Here is a 22,898-nt window from a genome sequence, read left to right as displayed (position 1 = left end):
ATTTCAAGATATTTCAATTCCAAAATAATTCCACAAGATAAACAGCATCTGATAAACTTTACATCAATCAATACTCAGACAATCTCGGTGTACATCTATCCAATTGTGAGACAAACTCACGAAATACACCTTTGTTAGTTTCAACTTACTATAATCTTCACGCTTAGCATAACAGCTCTACATGCTAGCAAAAAATATTAAAACAATCTCTTCAGATATCGATTCATAGCAAAGGGTTTATTATCCCTAAAAGGAGGAAAATAATCTCTTGAACGTACAAAACAGCAAATAAAACATTCATCTACAATCATTTCGATATAACAATCATACTGATTATTTGTGAGTTTTTACATTGAAAATAAGACGATATCGACAATTTTATAGGGCATCTGCACACTAAATAAAACAACTGAAGGTTCAATATTACCAAAAGTACAAAAATGCAATCTTGAAAAGTCGTAGAAAGTACTTGCATAAAAACATAGTAAACTCTTACTATGCTTACCTCCTGTTAAACATAAGATGACGTTTCATGTTGAGTGGCCCTGAACAAGTGAAATTTAGAGGTTATCACCCAATATCGCTTGTTCCTCGGTCGTATCAGCATGAGTGTCATTTGTGCTGCGTCATACACGACACGATGTCGAGTGTCTGACGCACCAACGTGACAAGTTACTCGAATGCCAATAGAATGCAGGAATTGCCGATATTGCGAAATATCCGATTTATAATATACCCATGACCTAATCTTTGCAAATTACCGGGATAATCTTAAATTTAGGGGATTTACATTTATGTCGCCTTGCGCATAAATAATGAATATTTGTGCAAACAGTCTTCATTCATAAACTAGGCCCATAAGCTTACGACGTTTTCACTGAAGTCTACACCACGCGCGACAAATCCTCCATATCGCAATGAACACCATAAGAAAAGACTCAAAAATAGTCGTTTCAACTTTTTATGATTCGGTATATTATTAGTTACAATCGCTACCGATCAAAAAACTTTCCTCTGATTTAATCTCTCCCGATTCCGATGGCGCTCGTGCGGAGCAGGGCGGCCATTTCGTCTGTTTACGCTGATAGTTGCCACGCAACTGGTTCACTACCTGTTCGAAGGTAGACCGTGCCGTGCGAACGGTAGAATATTTGCTAGAACTTTAATTTAATAACCAGGGGATAACATCGCAAGATTCAACTTTGTATTCCCGTACTTAACTACCCGAAATATACTTGTTCCTAAAAGCCCTTCAATTTTGTGTGTAGGCAACATCGCATCGCAGTCTGAGCGCGGCAGCCATTTTGTTTTTTCACTTTGTTTATTGTTGTTCGGGAACACTCCAAAACTGACAAAGTTTTTTTATCTTGCTTATCTCGACGTTTGCCGTGAAATATCGCGGCTCATATATTACGGTAAATATCATCAGGAAGGAGTGATATGGGCATGGGTATATGAAATGTTGATTGTCATAGGTTAAAGTTTACTTACAATAATGTGTGAAACAGGATCTCAACAAAACGTGAAGTGAAACACCAACCATGCAGCAATGTGCTTTAAATTTCGGTACATAATCTGATAATACATGAAGTTTTACTTCTATTAATAAGTGACCAGCACTAAGGTAAAAATAATTAAGTCGAATTATCGTAATTACTTCTTAAAAGTGAACATAAGGAGATATTTTAGTCTTATAATGATAAGTCATACCACCACATACGTACTTACACATATAGTCTCTCCCTCTGTCCCTCCCTCGCCCTCGCGCCGCACTCCCCTCTCTCTTTCTCCTTCTCTCTCTCCCCTCTCTCCCGCTTTCTCCCTGCCTCTCTCCCTTTTCACTCACTCTCCAAGCCCCTACTCTCTCAAACTCTCAAACTTTCTCAAGCCCTCTCTCTCAAACTCTCGAACTCTCAAACTCTGTGAAACCCTCTCTCTTAAACTCTCGAACTCTCGAACTCTCTCAAACTCTCTCAAAACTCGCTTCCGACAATGAGACAAAGGACGATCACGTAGTTCATAATCTTACAACCGAGTTGTCATCCCATTCCATGATGGTTACAACTTTCTAATCATTCGTACCAGCCACTGTTTCTCCTCGGTGTATGTAGACATGAACCGTCTCACTACCGTCACTCACAAACTATGTTAGCATCTTTAAGCGTTTCCGCTTATCAGACAGTGTACACACATACTGACATAAAACATTAAGTTAGTTACCAGAGACAACACACATGCCGACTGATTATTTTTATACGACGGTATACAAACATGCTACTGTAAAAAAAATCCCTTCTTCAAACACCACAGCTATAATTGCATATCTTCTTATCAGACACTCGCTGAAAGAAATAAGAAATTTACTTGTTCATCAACATGTAACTTCAAACATTAAAATATTTATTTCTTTTCTTCTATTAGAAATTGACATCTACATATAAATGTGATCATAGGTGAAAATGATGATTACAACACCCATGTAAACATTTTCCTAAATGTGTAAAAGCAATATTCACCATGACTTCTTGATCTGCATATTAATTCATAACATCACTTATTTCGATGGCATTATTTTACTATTCATGTGCTATCTATGTGCAGTTAACTGAATATACTTATTGTACTTACTGTTACTGTTGGAATTTTCCTGTAATTTTTCAACTTCATATCTTGTTTGGCATACTTATAATCTGCACGCCTGCGTGTAATGTTCAAAATGAAAAACGTAAGTCTTCAAATTTATTTATATGCAATGACCTATTATAAATGTTTTTATTTCACATGACGTAATTATGACTCTGCACTACATTCTCATCTAAGTTAAAAAGTAAAAAGTAAATAAAAAAATCTGTACAGTGATATTTGACGTTTATGTTTTATGTTCTGTTAAACCAAGTTGTCTCCATTTAGGAAAATGTCAGAAATTACACAATATGTATAGGATAAAGCCCGAGTACGAGGGCTCTCCTGGTATATAAAGTCCAACCCAACGATAAAATGTCGAGGCCGCAGGCCGAGACATTTTATCGTAGGGTTGGACTTTATATACCAGAAGAGCCCGAGTACGAGGGTTTTATCCGACTTAAAAACTATCGCCCCTAACTGATATATTTTCGTTTTCAATGTGTTTACGTCGACCGTCCCTTGTCAATGTAACATGTTTAGGATATGAATTAAAACTTTTATTTGTGAAATAGCCTTCCAATGTAATGGAACATCCTATAAATGCCCTAGGGCACATTATATAAATGCCCTAGGGCACAGCAGATTTTGCGTTGCAGCTGGTTCCGCTGTGTTACCAAATTTGAATATTAAAATGTACCAGATGTCTACAGAATATGACATGTTCACTTTTGATTGGACAGTACTTTACTACGGCGCTGTCATTCGTTTCTGGAATTTGGTGACCAAGGCTTTATGAGTAAATAAAACACCCTGAATTGAGCACTCTGATTGGTCAATCAACAGTAGATAGTTTTAAATATATATATATATATATATATATATATATATATATATATATATATATATATATATAAATTTACACAAAATTACTTCAAGTACAAAGTAATAATATCTGTTACTTAAGTTTCATGCATCCTGCATCCTACTTCTGTCAGATGATTGCAGGATACATGAAACTTAAGTAACATATATTATTACTTTGTACTTGATGATAACACTCTTCTTTAGCATCGAGAACTGTAATTTCCCACGAGAACATCTATATACTTCGATATATATATATATATATATATATATATATATATATATATATATATATATATTCATATAATGCATACAACTTTTTTTCATTTACCTTGGTTGATTTCGTCTTGACCTCACGTAGAGCACAATCGCAATAATCAATACTACAACAACGAGAACAACCACAACGATTACGATGGTGACGGTCATGTTTGTGTTATCGGATCCTACCTCGGATGATTTCGGTGTGACTGAGAGAGAGAGGGAGAGAGAGAGAGAGAGAGAGAGAGAGAGAGAGAGATCAGTCTTTTTTGTCATTAAATTGTTGAAACTTTCATTTCTTCCGAACTCTGCTAAACTCAACTGCAATGACAAGCCAGTAAATGTACCTAAAGAATAACTTGAGTCGAATTCAAATATGTTATCACAGCTATTGCGCATGGTCATAAGGTAACATATGTCGCTGAGAGAAACCTAATAGACTTAGGCATCAACTCAGCTGGCGTCTGAAAACTCATTCCCAAAGCTAATGCAAAGCAACATGAAGCCAACATTTGTTAGATGTGCAACCAAAAAATTCGAAGGACACTGTTGGCTGGCAAATAACAACAACAACAACAACAACAACAACAACAATAATAATAATAATAATAATAATAATAATAATAAAAGCAACAACAACTAAGCATTCGTTGGGTACTCTTGAAGGGTCGATGGTATGTTAAAGATCCATCAACTGTAACTCTGGTCATTTTTTAAATTGTGTTTGTTCTGTGTATCATCTGCAGTTTCTGGTGTGAATCCCTCAACCATGGAGAAATTCCTAATATTTAGCTCATAAATATACCCTATATGAGTATAATCTGCATTGTTATTGTTCAAATGCCAACGTGTCGATTGTCTTATTATCGAAAGTTACAGCTAAGGTCCCTTTAAGCACCTATACACAAAATCATGCCTTGAATGATGGCAACGTTTAACTCCGCTGCCAGTTGAACTCAAGAAATACCCATTGGAAGGAGTTAGACAATCATTAACAATGCAAGCGAGTAACTTCGCTCTCTGAACCGGCGGACAACAAAAATAGCTTCGCTCTTTGGTGAAACGAACCGACAGAGTCACAGAGGGAATTTTTGAATAAGGCATGTATCTTTTCACTGTTAAAGGGTATATTTATGAGCTAAATATTAGGAATTTCTCCATGGTTAAGGAATTCAAACCAGAAACTGCAGATGACACACAGAACAAACAAAATTTTAAAAATAGCGTCAATGACACTGTAGCTCCCATCCTGGACTATTTAGTGTTTGTTCTCTGGTCAGATATTTGAACATGTGTGAAAGGGATAAAGTGCATGAAGTGAAAATACTTAAATGAAATGTACTGGAGACAGTGAAATATGTTAATGTAATTATTCAGAATATAAAATGGAAAAAATACAGAATTAGATATATCGAATACTGTGATACAACCATTAACTCAACAAGTCATTTACAATGACATAGTCCCCACTTGTAATAGGAGTATTAGTCTTGATGGGGCAGGAAAATGTGGTCATTAAGAAGTATCACTGGAGTGTATATGTTGAGATCTATGGGCACATAGGTCTATGTCGTTGTTCCCAATTTGAAACACATGAGGCATGTCTAAGTTATGGTTCTAAATCGGGAAAAAAGATCAGACCTCTAGCAGTATTGGCCAGCCAAGAAATACATATGCGCATTATAAATGAGGTACAAGATGTGACATCTTAAGGTCTAATATCCTATCAAAATTGCAGGGTATAGAACTTGTGGTTACTGAAATATGCATATATATGTATAATCAAGGTCAAAGGTCATCGAGGTCACATGACATTTTGAAAAAAAAAATTATATTGCTAATTAATCCCTATATGCCAAAAAATAAGATCTCTAGCTCTATTCGCTTGCCCAGAATTAGATGTGTACATAATTAATGAGGTAAAGCGTGTGTTGTCATAAGGTCTCCCATCCTACTAAATACAAAGGACATAGCACTTGTGGTTACTTATTTATTGACATAAACATATATTTTAGGTAAAAGGTCATCGAGATCACATGACATTTGGTCAAAAAATTTCTCTCCTATAGTTATCCCTATATACCAAAAATCAGACATCCAGCTCTATTGGCTCGCTCAGAATGAGATATGCACATAATTATTGAGGTACAGTATGTGGCGTCATGAGGTGTCCAATCATGCCAAACATGAAGGGTGTAGCACTTGTGGTTACCGAGTTATGGAAAAATATGTATATTTGAGGTCAAAGGTCACCGAGGTCACGTGACATTTTGTCAAAAAAATTGTTTTGCTAAGTTATCCCTATATACCAAAAATCAGACCTCTAGCTCTATTGGCTCGCTCAAAATTAGATATGTGCATAATTAATGAGGTACAATATGTGGCGTCATAAGCTGTCCCATCATACCATACATGAAGGGAGTAGCACTTGTGGTTACTGAGTTATGGACAAATATGTATATTTGAGGTCAAAGGTCACCGAGGTCACGTGACATTTTGTCAAAAAAATTGTATTGCTAAGTTATCCTATATACCAAAAATCAGACCTCTAGCTCTATGGCTCGCTCAAAATTAGATATGTGCATAAGTAATGAGGTACAATATGTGGCGTCATAAGGTGTCCCATCATACCATACATGAAGGCTGTAGCACTTGTGGTTACTGAGTTATGGACAAATATGTACATTTGAGGTCAAAGGTCACCGAGGTCACGTGACATTTTGTCAAAAAAATTGTTTTGCTAAGTTATCCCTATATACCAAAAATCAGACCTCTAGCTCTATTGGCTCGCTCAAAATTAGATATGCACATAATTAATGAGGTACAATATGTGGCGTCATAAGGTGTCCCATCATACCATACATGAAGGCTGTAGCACTTGTGGTTACTGAGTTATCGACAAATATGTATATTTGAGGTCAAAGGTCACCGAGGTCACATGACATTTTGTCAAAAAAATTGTATTGCTAAGTTATCCCTATATACCAAAAATCAGACCTCTAGCTCTATTGGCTCGCTCAAAATTAGATATGTGCATAATTAATGAGGTACAATATGTGGCGTCATAAGCTGTCCCATCATACCATATATGAAGGGTGGTAGCACTTGTGGTTACTGAGTTATGGACAAATATGTATATTTGAGATCAAAGGTCATCAAGGTCACATGACATTTTGTCAAAATATCCGAGATATCTGAGTGAACGGATGGACTCACGGATGGACGAACAGACGGACATGACCCAATCTATAAGCTCACTGGACTTCATCCGTGGGGACTAAAAATTGTGTCACTGCATCCTTTTTGCAATATGAATACGATGAGAAACTAAATTTTTATTTTTCGTGGCCTATACATGGGAGTCTATGGAGATCTGCCTTATACATGGGAGTCTATGGACGTGTAAACTAAAAATATGCAAATTTCACCACGATTTGCCCACATTTGGGAAAGGTCACTCCTATGCACTTCCATACCAAGTTTCAAATCAATCGGACTTGTGGTTTCAGAGCAGGAGATTTTTGACCAAAAATGGGAGAAAAATTACAAAAAAATTCATGAAAAATAGCAAGTCCAAGATACTGACCCAAGATGCGCACAATCATTTCATGTCAGCCCAAAGTACTTACATGCTAATTTTCATGTAATCTGCTCTGTGGTTATTGAGTTTTTTCAATTTTGACTGTTTTTACATTTTTTCACTTAATTTGCATATTTTTGGCAATGACAACTTCATTTGAACAAAATCTCATCTACAGCCCATCATCCATGTACACACCAAATATCAAGATGAAATGTACAGCGGTTTTGGAGTTTTTGATGTTGACGGACAGACATACAGACATACAGACATACAGACATACAGACGTACAGACATACAGACATACAGACATACATACATACAGACATTTCCCTAGCCTATAAGAATAGCTTCCATTGCCATATATACATATGGCTATGGGAGCTAAAAATGACCAAAGTTACAGCTAATGGCGCTTTAAAACACACGCCCTCATCGTTGAAATGTGTGCATTGCAAGATACTTGAATCGAAAGCATAAAATAGACTTCGATAAACCAGGCCTTTCTAAATCTGACTGCTAATTGCATGTTTGGATGAAATATGTATTTGTAGACATAAATTATAAGACATGCGCAGTCAATCCCTTCGATAGCCTGTACTAAGGTCTGACTAAGAGCTAAGAGAAATATATTGCTTCTCTGATATTTTGTGGCAAGCCAAAGAGGTGGCGAGCAAATTTTCTTTTATTTCTTCCCTTTTTACGATCTTGCAAAATAAAAAGATACAGCGTTACTGATAAAATCAAGATTTTAGAAACTGTCTACAATAAAAGAGGCATTACATACATAGGAAGTGTTGATGGCACAGGTTCTAAGCATTACCTCATTATGCTCCCTACCAAATACATTAAAATATCCGGAACGAAAATACCCTAAAAAGCAAATTAATCTTTTTCACTTCCTCAAAGCAGGGTCTTCCGTTTGCGCTTTTTCATTTTACTTGACTCAGTTTTTCGCCTCTTTACGAGCACTAACATAATAATAACAATAATATGGATAAGCTTAATTTTGCACACAAATTTAAAGATAATCCAAACACGTTTTAGTATAGAAACGGCGATTCGGGGTAACAATGTAATTACATATTTTTATAATCACCTCCAGTAGAAGCGACATCACAGCTCGGTCCTGAACACACTTTGGCAGTGGCGACACAGTGACATGTACCAGTGGTGCTGTTACGTAAGCATTTATCAGGGCATCTGCGGACGAACAACGGCAACACTTGTCTTAAAAATTATCTGATTTATGTGTGTCCGATTTACTTTTGCACCTCACCAATTGTCTCGGCAAGATCTTAAGAAAAATTCATTTATATTCGAATGCTTCTGTCTATCCGTTTTCTTGTATGTCATTCCCTGTTTCCCTGAATGTGTGTGTATGTAAAGAATGTGTCTATGTGTGTGTGTGTGTGTGTGTGTATGTATGTGGATAGGTGGGTAGGTATGTAGCTAGGTCTATGCACGTACGTATGTATGTATGTATGTATGTATGTATGTATGTATGTATGTATGTATGTATGTATGTATGTATGTATGTATGTATGTATGTATGTATGTATGTATGTATGTATGTATGTATGTATTAGAGCATAGAGACATATGTTCATGAGCATATTGGTGTCTTCGTATTTTAATTATATCAAATTTTGCACAATGTTAATATTTATGTATCATACTCAACACAACTTTACTATTTCCATTAAAATATTTGTCAACTGAGTATCAATCATGTTTAGTATGTTAATATAGCAAGTTAATGTTCAATGAATTTTCCATTTTAATAGAGTGTACTTACGTTTCAGGACACTGGCAAGTTTCAGGTTTATCGTCGGGGCATCTTTGACCAGGGGGACAGGAACACGCACCAGTCACGTGATTGCATGTTTCATTTTTATTGCAATCACATACATTGGTGCAGTTGTATCCATGGAAACCAGACGGGCATTTCTGATCACATTTGTCACCCTTCCATCCGGCCGCACAATTACAGTTTTTATCTCGTTTCATACACTTGTCACCATTAATGCAGTGGGAACATTTTACTTGGCAGTAATTCAAATCGATACCGTACACGGATTTTAAATCAAACTCGGTATCGCACACGGTACACTGCGGGCCCTTCCAGCCTTCTGCACACTCACAAGAGTTCGGGTCTTCAGTTCCACAGCGAGCTCCGTTGTAACACTCACAACGACTTGTGCAGTCATTACCGTAGAAACCAGGTTTACATATACACTTGCCGTCTGAGCGTCGACACTCTGAATTTTCCGGGCATGCGCACTCTCCTGTACAGTCGTCGCCGTAGAAACCAGGCTTGCATTTGCAGCCGTCGTATTGGTCACAAACAGCATGTTCATGGCACTTGCACTGCTTGTCACAAAAGGCGCCATGGTAACCCGGAGGGCACGTACAAGACCTGATAACTGAACCGTCCCAGTTACAAGTGCCCCCGTTTTTGCAGGGACACTCGGTGGAACAGAATTTGCCATAATACCGATCCGGACAAATACACGAACCGTCTGTCTTGTTGCATGTTGCATTGTTCTCACATAGGCAGGGATAAAGACATGTATTACCGAAGTAGCCGTCTGCACATTCTGCATGAATTAATCAATAAAGAACATATAAATTAATGCAATAAGGAATTAAGGCACAATATTGACTCAAACTGGTGATGATGGCAAACATCAATATTTCCGTGTGAAAGATGTTTGGGTGCAAGGAAAGGCCGATTTGGGTCAAGCGGACTATACTCAACACGTCTATTTAAATTCATCAGTTCAGGCAGCGTTCACCAAAAAACGGTTGGGGTGGAAGAAATCGAAAATTTTGGCCGTAGTAGAGGGGGGAAATGTAAAATTTTGCTCTGCCTGTAGGGGGACCGGACATTTTTTTGATTCCCTTTTACGTTTTACATTTCCCAATTCCAAGTTTTTGTAGGTAATTCAATGAAAAATGAATACCATTTTCATATCATCCAATTGTTGTACTGCTTGTAATAGTTTGACAGAATGTAGAACCATTCTGTCACATTTCATGACTTTTATATCGAAAAATCTAAACGCCTAGTAACCGGGCAGAACCTGTAACTGTTGATGATTTTTGCGATATTTCTATTCAATATATCAACTACAGTTTCTTGCTGTGTCCCTACAGCAGGCTGAAACACACAATATTTAGTTTGTCAAAAACTCTGTATTATAGATATATATATATATATATATATATATATATATATATATATATATATATAATCTGAATAATCTGTTTATATATATATATATATATATATATATATATAATATATATATATATATATATATATATAAACAGATTACTTCAAGTACAAAGTAATGAAATCTATTACTTAAGTTTCATGCATCTTGCAATCCTCAGATAGAAGTGAAAGGATTACTAGCTCGACACACCTTACATATATGATTGGGACAAACCATTCTATTTGTAGGTGGTGTTAAAATTCGATAAATAATATTTGTTTTGGTGGCGACATTTTGAAACCAACTCAGGTGCCCTTTTTAGGATAGTTACGATTCCGAATAAAGCAAGACAAATTTGTTGGTTTCAAAAATTACCCTACAATTACAACACAAACGTTCATCAAACCGGAAAACTATGCAGACCTAGCAAAGTCGTTTGTAACGACATTCGAGACACAGTAAGCAGGAGATGGTCAATATGTCCATAGCAGCCAATTTCAACCAACCAGGTTCAAGAACCTTGGGAAAGGTGCGAAAAGCGTGGGATAGATATATTGACGAGATAAACATTGAAAACAGCAGGATTAAGGGGGCGCTGTACCGAACAATGCATATTTTGCTCAATAATCACTGTTTTGCAAATATTCATTCAATGTTAGTGAATTTGTTCACCAAAGATTACATTATTGGTTGGTTTCACCTTTTAGCGTGTCAAGCAGTCGTAAGTGACGTGATGAAGAAATATTGATTTATGCAAATATATGCAAATCACCCGATTTCCTGGCTTCTTCCTTTTCCCAATTTCAAGATTTCCAAAAAATGAAACTCAACTGTGGCTGGGTCATTTTTTTGAAATTTTCACATTATGTTCTTTAAATGCTACAAACATAAAAATCGACTTCTCTGTTTGGCAATGAAGTCCTTACATTTTGACTAGGAGGTATTTTAATTTTGCTAACCATGTTTTGATTACTATTTTGCGTGGCAATCTTTCAACCCATGCCATTTTAGAATGAGGACAGATAATACAAAATAAAACAGTCGTTTTTCTACATACTTTTCTTTCAAGTGAAGTATTACATTTCAGAAAATAGCGTCAAGTTTTGAGTTAAATTAATTTTTATCAGTAATACCAAAATTGAGGTTTCCCCCGAAATATACATCAACTTCATCCTTCGAGTGAACTACTGTTAAAACAATAAACTTTTGAGTCTCGGCGTTTTGAAAATATAAAGTGTGAGGGGGTTTCCTTGTCATCTTTGGTAAGAAATATTGCTGTGAAAAAAAACCGTGTTGGCAACATGCAGGCAAGTTAGATGAAAATACTCAATTTTGCTTTTTTCTTAACATACTGACATTATAAAAGTGATACTGCCTGTCAGGATATAGGCGTTAATTAAAGCTGAACATTAAACATAAATTTATTCATTTGATGTTTACATGTCTATAAATACTGAATCTACATTAATTTAAATTCACCCACCATACTCAAGCAGTGAGATGCAACAACGGTAAGCATGCCCTCCCCCCCCCCACCCACTTTGCTCTGACGTAAATGATGACAGCTCCCTAATCCTGATGTTTTACAACGCTGTGTGCATCCGGTTGCAGTGATGTCGATTTTTTTATATCCTCTGCATAATGTTATATTTAAAAAAAATAGAAACATTTATCCTCTGTAAGGTTACGACAAGTATGTAAAATTCTCTCACTGGGTTCAAAGGTGAAAGGACAAATATCCAGAGGCTAGGATCGCTCGTTTTACTGTTAATTGTATCAGTGCGATATTCCAAGGCTGATTATAGAGAACTTACCAACACAGGGTGACGAGATGTTCGTTCGGTCTTCTTGAACGTAACCATCGCAACAACGATATGCCCTGTAAATGGAGAGTACTGTTTGTTAAGCATATATAATGTACTTTGGCGTGATGTAATTGCCAATTTATTTTGACGACCTAATTATGTCGAAAGAAAACAATCTCGACTACGCCATGCACGAATTCAACTACGTTAACTCTAACATATTCACGTACACCTGCTGGGGCTCGATATATTCAATTGTCTTAAATTGTGTGGGCAGACCTATTCACGTGACCCACAGTTTGGAGGAAAGCTGGAACGAAAACCTTGCAGATATTCATGCGCCGCTTGCCTTTCGAATGAAACCATGTATGATGAATGTATTCAGTTTAAGGTAGAACACGCCTCGGGAACAGACATGCGGATATAATTCTTTTCTGGTCTACCACTTAACTTATGAGGCTCATTTTTAAAGCTCTTGGAGTAAGAAAATTTCTGCGATCGTAGTTTTTCGAAAATTTATTTTCCCCCGTAGAGTTTACACAGGTATAGCAGCCATATTGAATTTTAAATATCGGGATTTTTTTATCGGGATATTTTAAGGTAATTTGTCTAGTACCGAGCTTTGCACTGTGACCCCTGTTTTTTATGGTTGATTTGGTAAGAGAATCGTTGAAAGTTTCATCAAGGAATGTTTGAGCAAAAGTGGAAGTCTTTGCTTTTGAGGCGCATACTACCTCAAGTGAAGAGTTGAAATAGTTTTTCCATGATAAATATCACGTCAGTCACATTTTGACAAGATATGACATGATGAAAATACAAAGCTTTGAGCATGTATTAAAATATAGGAATATGGTACTTTTGATGCTCATTCATTACGCCGATACTGCTAACGTTAGCGTGACGTCAGTTGCCGATATTTGCAGTGTTTGAACAGAACACTAGGAGAGCAAATAAAATGTGTCACAAATTTGAACAGAGGTCGATCATAGACTTTTGGACAACAATTAACAATTTCAATTTCAATTAACAATTTCAAGCCTACTTTATTCTTCGTGGATTCAAAAAAATGTTTTTCAGAAGTTGAATTTCAAAACACGGCGAACAGCGTCGCTGCTTTATTGTCGAAATACATGACATTGACGAGAGTGTGTAACGACCTCCCCAAGTTGGTACAGGATGTACATGGTAGTAATGGCGTCATTGACAAAAGCCAGCACTGATCGGACACTTAGACAAAGAGCTAACCAAGCTTGGCAAACCATGTGTATCGTTAGAGTGAACACAGGTATCTCAAATATTCAGAGAAAACACAGGTGCATATAAATGGTGAGGTCCACGAAATAGCTGTTTAGCAGATAGTCTGGACATCACAGGAAAAAGCCACTATAGTCAGGTGGCTTAACAAAAATATCGTTACACGGATGACAAAAGTGCCAAATTTGCTACAGAGGTTCGCATACATGTGTAGATCAAAATTAGCTATTGCTCCAAAAATTTGGGCCAGCGGAAAGGCTCGATGACGTCATAAATTCAAAATGGCCGCCGTTATATTGCTTAAAAATGGTAAAATACTGCTAATTCAGGCAGTTTTCAATATTATTTTGAATAAACTGACACAAACATCCCAAATTACAAATGCAACATAAAATTGATGCAAATCAATTATTGTGATGACGTCATAAAGCCAAAATGGCCGGCCAAATTTAAAATATCCCCCATAATATCGTGTGATAATGTTCAATTACTGTTGATGAAGCCTGTGTCCAGCATTTTAGTGCCTGACACCCCAAATTACAGACAAAACATGTAATTGATGCAAAGTAATTATGTGATGACGTCATAAAAACAAAATGGCAACCGAAAATTACAAAATGGCCAATTATGAAGTTCACTATGCTTAGTACAATAGTCCATTTACGTGACAAAATAATAGTTTCAAGGTAATGTACAATTTCTCTTGATGATCCGTAAACTCAAAATAAATGATAAATGTACCAAAACTTAGCCAATAAGCTCAACACAAGTTGCAAACTATTATGAAATTCTTGATTATTTAACAATGGCCTCTGTCTGAAAAAGTGAATCAATGTAAAGGAAATGAGGGCAACTTTACATATCGGTTCTAACTTTGAAAGTGTTACGATATAGTGAGTAGATCAATAGTAGTGTGATTTCATGATAATGAAAAACATGGCGAGAAAGCGGTGAATAAATCATGCCTTGACCCCCTGGTCATGTGACCTTGGCCCCCGAAAAACGGTTTTATGTTTGTGATTTTGGTCTTTTGCTTCCTTTTTCGTTTGTTGAATTTTCTATTGTTTTATGTCTCGATGTGTGATGACAAACACATAGTTTTGTGCTACAGTAGTTCTCTTTTTGGAGGATGTGCTGGCCTAAAAAAGACCGTTTCGTCAGGGTTTATGAACAAAGAGAAGACTTTTTTGACTTTTGAAGCTAGCTTACCTTGCTTTTTTTGCGGCTTTCGTGAATTTTATGAAAAGCGTCTTTGCCTTTCGTTTTTGGTATCGTTTTGCTGTTTGGAAACCATAACCAAAACACCAGGAAGAACATAAACAGAAATTCGAAGATTAAACAAAAGCAATAACTCAGGAGATTCTCAGATTCATCAAAAATCTTGCAAATCAAACCTTACCAAATGTTGAAATCAAAGCATCAAGCAAAAGCTTGAAATTTATTCCATTCCAAAGTGCCTATACAGAAAAATTGTCCTATCAGATATCAACAAATCTATTCGCATCATAAGATTGTGCAATATCATGAGAAACAAACGATCAATTCATCAATCAGACATCTGTATTAAGATAAATCCAATATCGACACTACTAATAGCGGAAAACCAAAAATTGTAAAAGTGTCTCGAAGCAACTTAGATCGATAGAGGAAATTCAATTCGCAACCCACATCAGAAAGGACCAACTCTAACAGAAAAGACTGTTCTGAACAATCTGTCTGAAAACAAATAAATCACAATAAAACCAATCAATAAAGGAAAAGGCATAGCAATTGTGAATACGACAAATGAAATATACACTATTACTGTACATACATTAAGGCAACATTTGGCGACTTTAACTATACGGTGGAAATTGTATATGATATCGTTTATCTGCGACAAGAAGATCATTGACGGGGTGATTTACAGTTTCCCCATTCCCATAAGTAGAATAATTTGTACAACACGACGGTATCTCCTGCCAAAATACACAAACCCAAGCAGAAGGAACAATCATCATCCAACGTCTCAATAGAAATGGCTGCTCGAGCCCAATAAATCAAATCTCGGAATTTCTAGACTTTGTCATAAAACCAATCATGCAAAGACGACTTACATATGTCAGGGACACAAAAACTTCTTTAACTAGTCAGAATCAATAAAAATACGAGCTAACTCTATTCTGGTAACATTAGAAGTGTTATCAATGTAGAAAAATATCCCAAAAATGAAGCCATACATGCAGCGATCGTAGCGTTGGACTCTGACACATTTAATACCAGCCAACTATTACGATGCAAAAAAACATACCAACAACGTACATGAAAGCCTTACTGTCGATTATTCTGAAACGCAACATATCTTAATTCAACTGAGAAAAATACAAACAAATCTATGAATGCAGCATGGGCTCACCAGAAATAGCTGATATCACATACCATGAAATGGAGAAAACTATATTAAATCCCAAATCCGGTCAAATATTCGTACGGAAACGTTTAAAAGGTAACATTTTCATGATTTACTCAGGAACATAACATAAACGAGTGCAACACCCTGTACCCTACGTTCAACTTGGGAATTCATAATTGAACATTTTATCGAAAAAATCTCATACCCTGACCCTGTGGTCTTCAAATGCCAGAGACGCAATCGAGAGGGATGGCTCGACTGTAAAACCTACACAAAACCATCTGACGATATTTATCTGCCACCAACCTTCAAATGCTTCATTAAAGGTTAATTACTCAGATATGTTCGCACATGCAACAACAATATGGACTTCACAAAAAAGGTCAATTTCTCAACGCAAAAACTTGAACAACGAGATTACATAAAGAAAAACATAACTTGTATCAAAAAGAAGTTAATGTAACAAAACGTCAGCCATCCTTCATCAACAAAAATAAGAGTAATGATGTAACAAAAACCTTGTCAGCACAACCTCATCATAACCAGCCTAATCAAACTATGTGATAAGAAACTGGAAAATAATGAAGGACGATTATACGCTGGCCATGGTTTTCCAGAAAACCTATAATAACGTATAAAAGAAAGAAAAACATACAAGATATCCTCCTTCAAGCAAAATTCAAACACAAGGAGAGTACAAATGAACGGTCTGAGCAACAATTCACGCAACAATCAGACTACAACATAATGATCTTAGCATCTCTCTTTGATGGCTACCATCAAACTAAGCATGTTGGAATACAAGACCATTCAAGTGACTGAAGAAGGGACCTCACTTTGGCCCGAAATGCCGCTAGGAGGAATCACCAACATAAAACCTTTTTCTGGGACCAAGGTCACATTACGAGGGTCAAAACACTATCGATTCACTGGTTTCTCACCATGTTTCCCTATCCCGAAACCACATTGATCTACTCACTACACCGTATCATAAACAAGGTTGCCAGTGTGTGAAGTTGCCTTCATTTCCTTTTATATCGATTCGATTTTTCAAACACAGATTATTGTTTAACAATAAATAATCTCATAAGAGTTTGTTATTTGTGTTGAACTTTTTGGCTAAGTTTTGGTACATTTATCTTTTATTTTGAGTTTATGGAATATTAATACAAATTGTACTATCAGTTTGTCACGTAAATGGGCTATTTAACTAAGCATAGTGAACTTCATAATAGGCTATTTTGTAATTTTCGGTTGCCATTTTGGTTTTATGACATCATCAAAATAATTAATTTGCATCAATTATATGTTTTGTCTGTAATTTGGGGTCTTAATTTCAGTTCAGGCGATAAAATGCTGAAACAGGCTTAATTAACAGTGCTTTAGCATTTTAGACAATGTTACGGCAGACATTTTGAATTTGGTCGGCCATTTTGGCATTATGACGTCATCATAATAATTGATTTGCATCAATTTAATGTTTTATTTATAATTGAGAATGTTTATGTCAGTTGATTCAAAAAAATATTGAAAACTAGCCGAATAAACCGTATTTTACCATTTTTAAGCAATAAAATGGCGGCCATTTTGAATTTATGACGTCATCGAGCCTTTCCGGTGGCCCAAATTTTTGGAGCAATAGCTAATTTTGATCTACACATATATGTGAACCTCTGTAGCAAATTTGGCACTTTTGTCATCCGTGTAACGATCTTGCTGTTTTTTGTTGCTAAGCCACCTGACTACTATATCCAGACATCGGGGTAAAATAGGTAAAGTGAGGTTTTTACTCTCGAAAATGCTTAAAAAACAATCAGGGATGCGAATAGTACCATCATCGACGGCCGCCACAATAGACCAGACATTAGATGGTTTACACTTGAACATGGTTAATTTTTAATTTCATGGATTACCGTGAAAATAGGTCGGCCGCCCATCTGATAAACCACTGTGAAGACAACTTAAGTAGTGATTTTAGTGGACTAGGTGTCTTTTAAAAGTCCTTAATTTTGAAATATCAATGAAAATGCCAACATATAACACTGTTCTAGATACTCACCACGATCCACCTCCGGTTGGGGGCTGAAACCACTTGCAGGTGTGTGGACTGTCTGGAAGAGCACGGCCGGGCTGAGCATCTGAAAGGCCACAAAATACCGTCAAGACAAGGAGAGCTATTGTAATAAGAAACATTTTCATATTTTCAAATAGAGTGGGACACTTTTGAGAAGTCGTTCTACAGGGAGAGGCGATTGAAAATCAGCTTCTCTGCACTGTCGGCCCCGCGAGTGTATTTCTTCCGGGTTAAAGGCCATGATGACATCATGCATTCAGAGTTAACCCATTACCTGTCCGGGGATGTTGGGTGTTCAATGGGAGGAATCAGCAAAGCCACAAATATTGCAAGTGAGGCTACACTTTGCAGTGTAGCCTGGATGGGAAAAGATTGTCGAATTTTAAAAAGTGCATATCTGTGTTTTGACCACCCTCTCAAGATCTACTGGGCTATCCCTTACAACACTGCTTTGTCCATGTCACGAGGCTCGCTGTGTCGACTCGGTATCAAACGTACGACTTGCAAGGGTACAAAACTGAAACAAACAATTCGTTTATTGCATTGTCCTGTTCTCCTAAGATAAATAAGTGGGTCATCCAACAATGCACGTAGGATTTTCTTTTAATGTTACCACCAACCCGTTTCAAAAGTTTGGATAAGAATTGTACTTAAATGGTCAATCAAAGTTGCAGAGACAGAGAGAACAAGTGACGTGGATACTTAGAGTGAAATATGGGCAACAAAAGTTTCACAAATTTCATAGCTTGCATTTCAATAGTTTGGGAAACGCTATTTAAATAATCCAACGGATGCCAGAATGACGTCAGCAGGAAATGAGTGAATATTGTGGCTTATTTCAGTATAATAATTAATAATACGAAATACAGTGGATGTAGATTGACTTGAAAACGAGACATTTTGCACAAAAAATGACAGACTTCGTCTCGAAATAAGATAAATTCTATGTACTATGCACTAGTCAGTGATTGTGACTGCGTAATAAATTATTAAAGCAGAGAGCGAGGGACAACTACGAATGGCAGCTGTGCTGTATTTGCCGAGCTTGCTGTTCAAATATCACCGTACTTGCCTTGTGTCGACAAGACTTGATTAAGACAAATCTACACTTGCCTCACTCTGTGAAAAGCAAAATAGCACCGAAAATGAAGAAATTGTAAGAGCCATTATCGTTTTACAGTTCCTTTACTTCCCATATAGTAATAAATTCTACTTTGTGTGAATCATCACAGTATCATATCAAACGATTGCAACTACATTCACTGCAAGTCATCGTAATTTTTTCTCTTTAATGCGTTCCAGTTTCTATTGCCTCACATAAATAGACAAATAAGCAATATTTTCTTGCACGAAAACATAGACAGCTAATTGGAATATCTCGGTTACATAGCAGGATCGTCACCGCGGGACGATAGTTGTACTTTTGCCAACGAAAAAACAATGAGTGATTTAATCGAGTTTCGATATGAGTTACAACACGAGTCATCGACGACGTATCGGGGTATTTCCACTTACAGTCCACCCACCACACACAAGCACCGTGGGGCTATCGTTACTGCTCGGTGAGTCAATGAATAAACCATCACAGACAATGGTTGGGGGAGGGGGTCCAAAAACCGAGAGCAGCTACACGGGAATTCCCAAGTGTAAAATTCTGACACAATCATGATGTCATAGTTGGAAACCAGCACTTATTCAGTACATCATTGAGGTAATTTTAGAAATTATGAGGGTTGTTTTGAGATATCCATTCAATAAACACTAGATTACCGCCTGCGTGTTTTTTTTCATTAAAAATAAACCTTTGTAGGGCCAGCTTTGCAATCGACCTGAAATTCAAATCGTAATCTGAAAATAAAGTGTCTCATCAGCAAGAAGTGCTACCTTACCGATTTGCAAGTATTCACTTTTTCGGGCCGCTCTTACGGATATTGGACTTTCAAATCATGGAAAATTGTTATCTGGTTTTCCGATTTTCCCGTTTATTTTTTGTTTTCGTCGGAGTTTACGATCAGCATTAACAAAGCCGATCATTCGGATAATTTCATGATGAAATTTCCCCATCTGGGCCTCCCTCAAATTACAATAATCTCATCGTATGAGAATGGGTTTCTTTACAAATTAATCCGGAACGTCAAAAGTATCCATGTTTTCTAGCTGCCTCTCGACTCAAACTTAGTCCAAATCGGAAAGTTTGCAATATCCAACTTTTAACCCTTTCACCCCCAGTTCCCTGTTTACAAGTCCAACTTTACCATAGAAAACAATTGATTTGGGACAAACCATGGTGGTGAAAGGGTTAAATCTCTTGTGAAATACACCTTCAAAACATTTCATATTGTTATGTTTTATATTCTCCGAGTATATTCTCCGAGCGATTTCAGCTTTGCTCAGTGCAGCTGTACCTCCAGTAGAATCCTATCAGTAGGCTTTGATCAACCCATTTGACATCATGGTTTGTCCCGAACCCAATGTTATCAATTGTGATTGTGGACCAGTTTACTGAAAATTGGGATGAAAACTTTTTAAGTATTGAAAATTAAATGTGTTCTTCAGAGTCGTTAAAAAATGATAAAGTCAATCCGACCACGATTACCAAATCGTTGAACATGAACACTTATGGTCTTATGAATGAATTTAATCTAGCAATCAAGTCATATTCAGATCACTTTTAGAATCTACTTCGATTCCTTATGACGTCATCAGATTGTAAATCATACATTAGAGAATTGCAAAACAGTCGCGTTTCTTTAATGCTAAATTATTTTTTTCTACTCAAAAATATTTGTTTATATCACTCAGACCGAAACAATACATTTATAAGGTCTTTGTGCCATCGAAACAAGGATGTAAAAACAACAAAAAACAGCATATATGAGTCACTGTCTAAATAGAATCAACTTAATTTGCTAGTGATAACAATCGCCGACGATAATCATTTGTTTGCTGACCAAATATAGTATGTTTCGTGTAATAGCTGTTAAAACACACGAACGAGAGATGTTATCCAGTGGCATGCAATACACTGTTTGCACATAGGAGGAAACGTCAGCAGGGTACGTTGGTCCGATACTATTGTCTGTAGCATTCGGTGTGGACATTTTGTGACAACGTTAACGTGGGAATTGACTTTTTTCGACGCTTTAGCAAATCACGGGCTCAGGACATGATTTACGTGTACGCAAGGTAAAATTACTCATACAGTAGGATTCCATGGTTTTGTGTCGACACATCTCAGAAATACATCGCAATTCGGGAAGTTTAATCAAACCCTTCGACTCTTTACGGGAAGTTGGTCGAATAAAATATTTGTTCAGTCATTTCCTTCATATATAGACCATTCAAGTGTTAGTGAGGAGTTAAGTAAACACCGAGATCCGAAACATGGATGATCGTTGTAAATTATTAACAGTCGTTGAGAGAACAAGGTCGATATTGATTGTTGTATTTTGAATACGGTGTATCGAAATGGTTCGGGGTCAACTCGTCATAAGAGTCAACTTGGATCACACGAACACGGTAGCTTGGATATAAAATAACCCGACTCCCAGCTAACACGGCGATTGCATTGATTTCAATAGACTCGGCTGTGTTATCTCTCAAGGAAAATGCCCTAGTTAATATTTACTCCATTTTGTTTGATCGACCCCCCTCCTCTTAAAGTAGTATGCGCCTCAAAAGTGAAAGACCTAAACTTTCACGCAGACTTTCCTTGAGGAATTTTTCAACCGTTGTCTTTAAAAGATAGTCGAGGAGACCTTTACCGCATATCATTTGCATATCATTGTCTGCTACATGGACTGTGTGCCCAAAAGGGCAGACACTCAGACTTTCCTCGAGGAATTTTTCAACCGTTGTCTTTAAAAAATCAAGAATAGAAATAGGGAGTCACCATGCAAATTTTAGTCCTAGAGAAACAAATTACTCAAGATTTACCGAAAATTGAAATTCAAAATGGCCGCCATCCCTGTGTTAACTTTATGGAGAAAAATAAAATTTTGGATTTTCGGACTGAAAACAAAGACGGTGAAATTTTTTCTTACTCCAAGAGCTTTAAAATGATCCCCTACAAGTGGTTGATCAGAAAAGAATTGTTACAAGTTACAAGTTTAATGGTCCAAATATCTGCCCTGAGTCAAATTCTACCTTAAACCATCTTTATACATTAAACCAGGATATTTGCGTACTAGAGAAAATGCCATGAAAGGTTAGGCATTTGGAAATGACGGCTTGTTAACACCGCCTGTATGTACACATATAGTCACGCTGAAATTATGGCTTGAATCCACGATTTTCAACTAAATAGTAATACTAATTGATATACATTGATATAGACATGTGCCATTTAGGAAGACAACTTGAATAGTCTCACAATATTAATGCCACCTGAGGGATTTAGATGGTGACAATCAAACACTGTTTTGCCCTCTAAAATAAAAACAGCATGCTTTAAATGACACAGTCGTTACGCAGTAGTTAGTCTCTCCTCCATACACTCATGCAGGTCACAGTATGTTGTAGATTAACACTATATGATGATAATCATGGTTGCCGGGAGAGAGACCGAATTACGTTCCTATGAAATACATTAATGCGGAAGTATGTTCGACTATCCTAAATTCTAATAGGCAATAGCAGAAGTGGAGATTCCGAGGAACAACGTATTAATGTTGCCTGACCTCAAAACGAGAAATGGAAACAGGAGACAGTCAACATAAGGAAATAATGTTATTTCATTGTAAGACTAGGTACAAAAAGGTAACATGTAAACAGGATTAAAAATGAAGGTACAAATTAAATTAACAACTTTGCTGATCATCTT

The 22,898-nt window shown here is 36.7% G+C and overlaps 1 protein-coding gene across 1 annotated transcript; it reads right to left on the bottom strand.

Moving 5' to 3' along the window:
* Positions 1-216: 216 nt before the first annotated feature.
* Positions 217-18,322, bottom strand: LOC139127987 (multiple epidermal growth factor-like domains protein 10). Its single transcript, XM_070693847.1, has 7 exons — positions 18,062-18,322; positions 12,366-12,430; positions 9,129-9,930; positions 8,430-8,533; positions 3,821-3,959; positions 2,629-2,698; positions 217-2,342 (listed from the first exon to the last, which is right to left on the bottom strand). The coding sequence occupies exons 1-7, from the start codon at positions 18,199-18,201 to the stop codon at positions 2,298-2,300; spliced, it is 1,365 nt and encodes a 454-aa protein (XP_070549948.1). The 5' UTR covers positions 18,202-18,322; the 3' UTR covers positions 217-2,297.
* Between the last annotated feature and the right edge of the window lie 4,576 nt (positions 18,323-22,898).

This window comes from Ptychodera flava, unplaced genomic scaffold (genome assembly GCF_041260155.1).
Source record: "Ptychodera flava strain L36383 unplaced genomic scaffold, AS_Pfla_20210202 Scaffold_41__1_contigs__length_1339820_pilon, whole genome shotgun sequence".
Classification (NCBI taxonomy): Eukaryota; Metazoa; Hemichordata; class Enteropneusta; family Ptychoderidae; genus Ptychodera; species Ptychodera flava.
The sequence above is the reverse complement of the archived record's forward strand: the minus strand, read 5'-3'. Positions and strand labels throughout refer to the sequence as shown.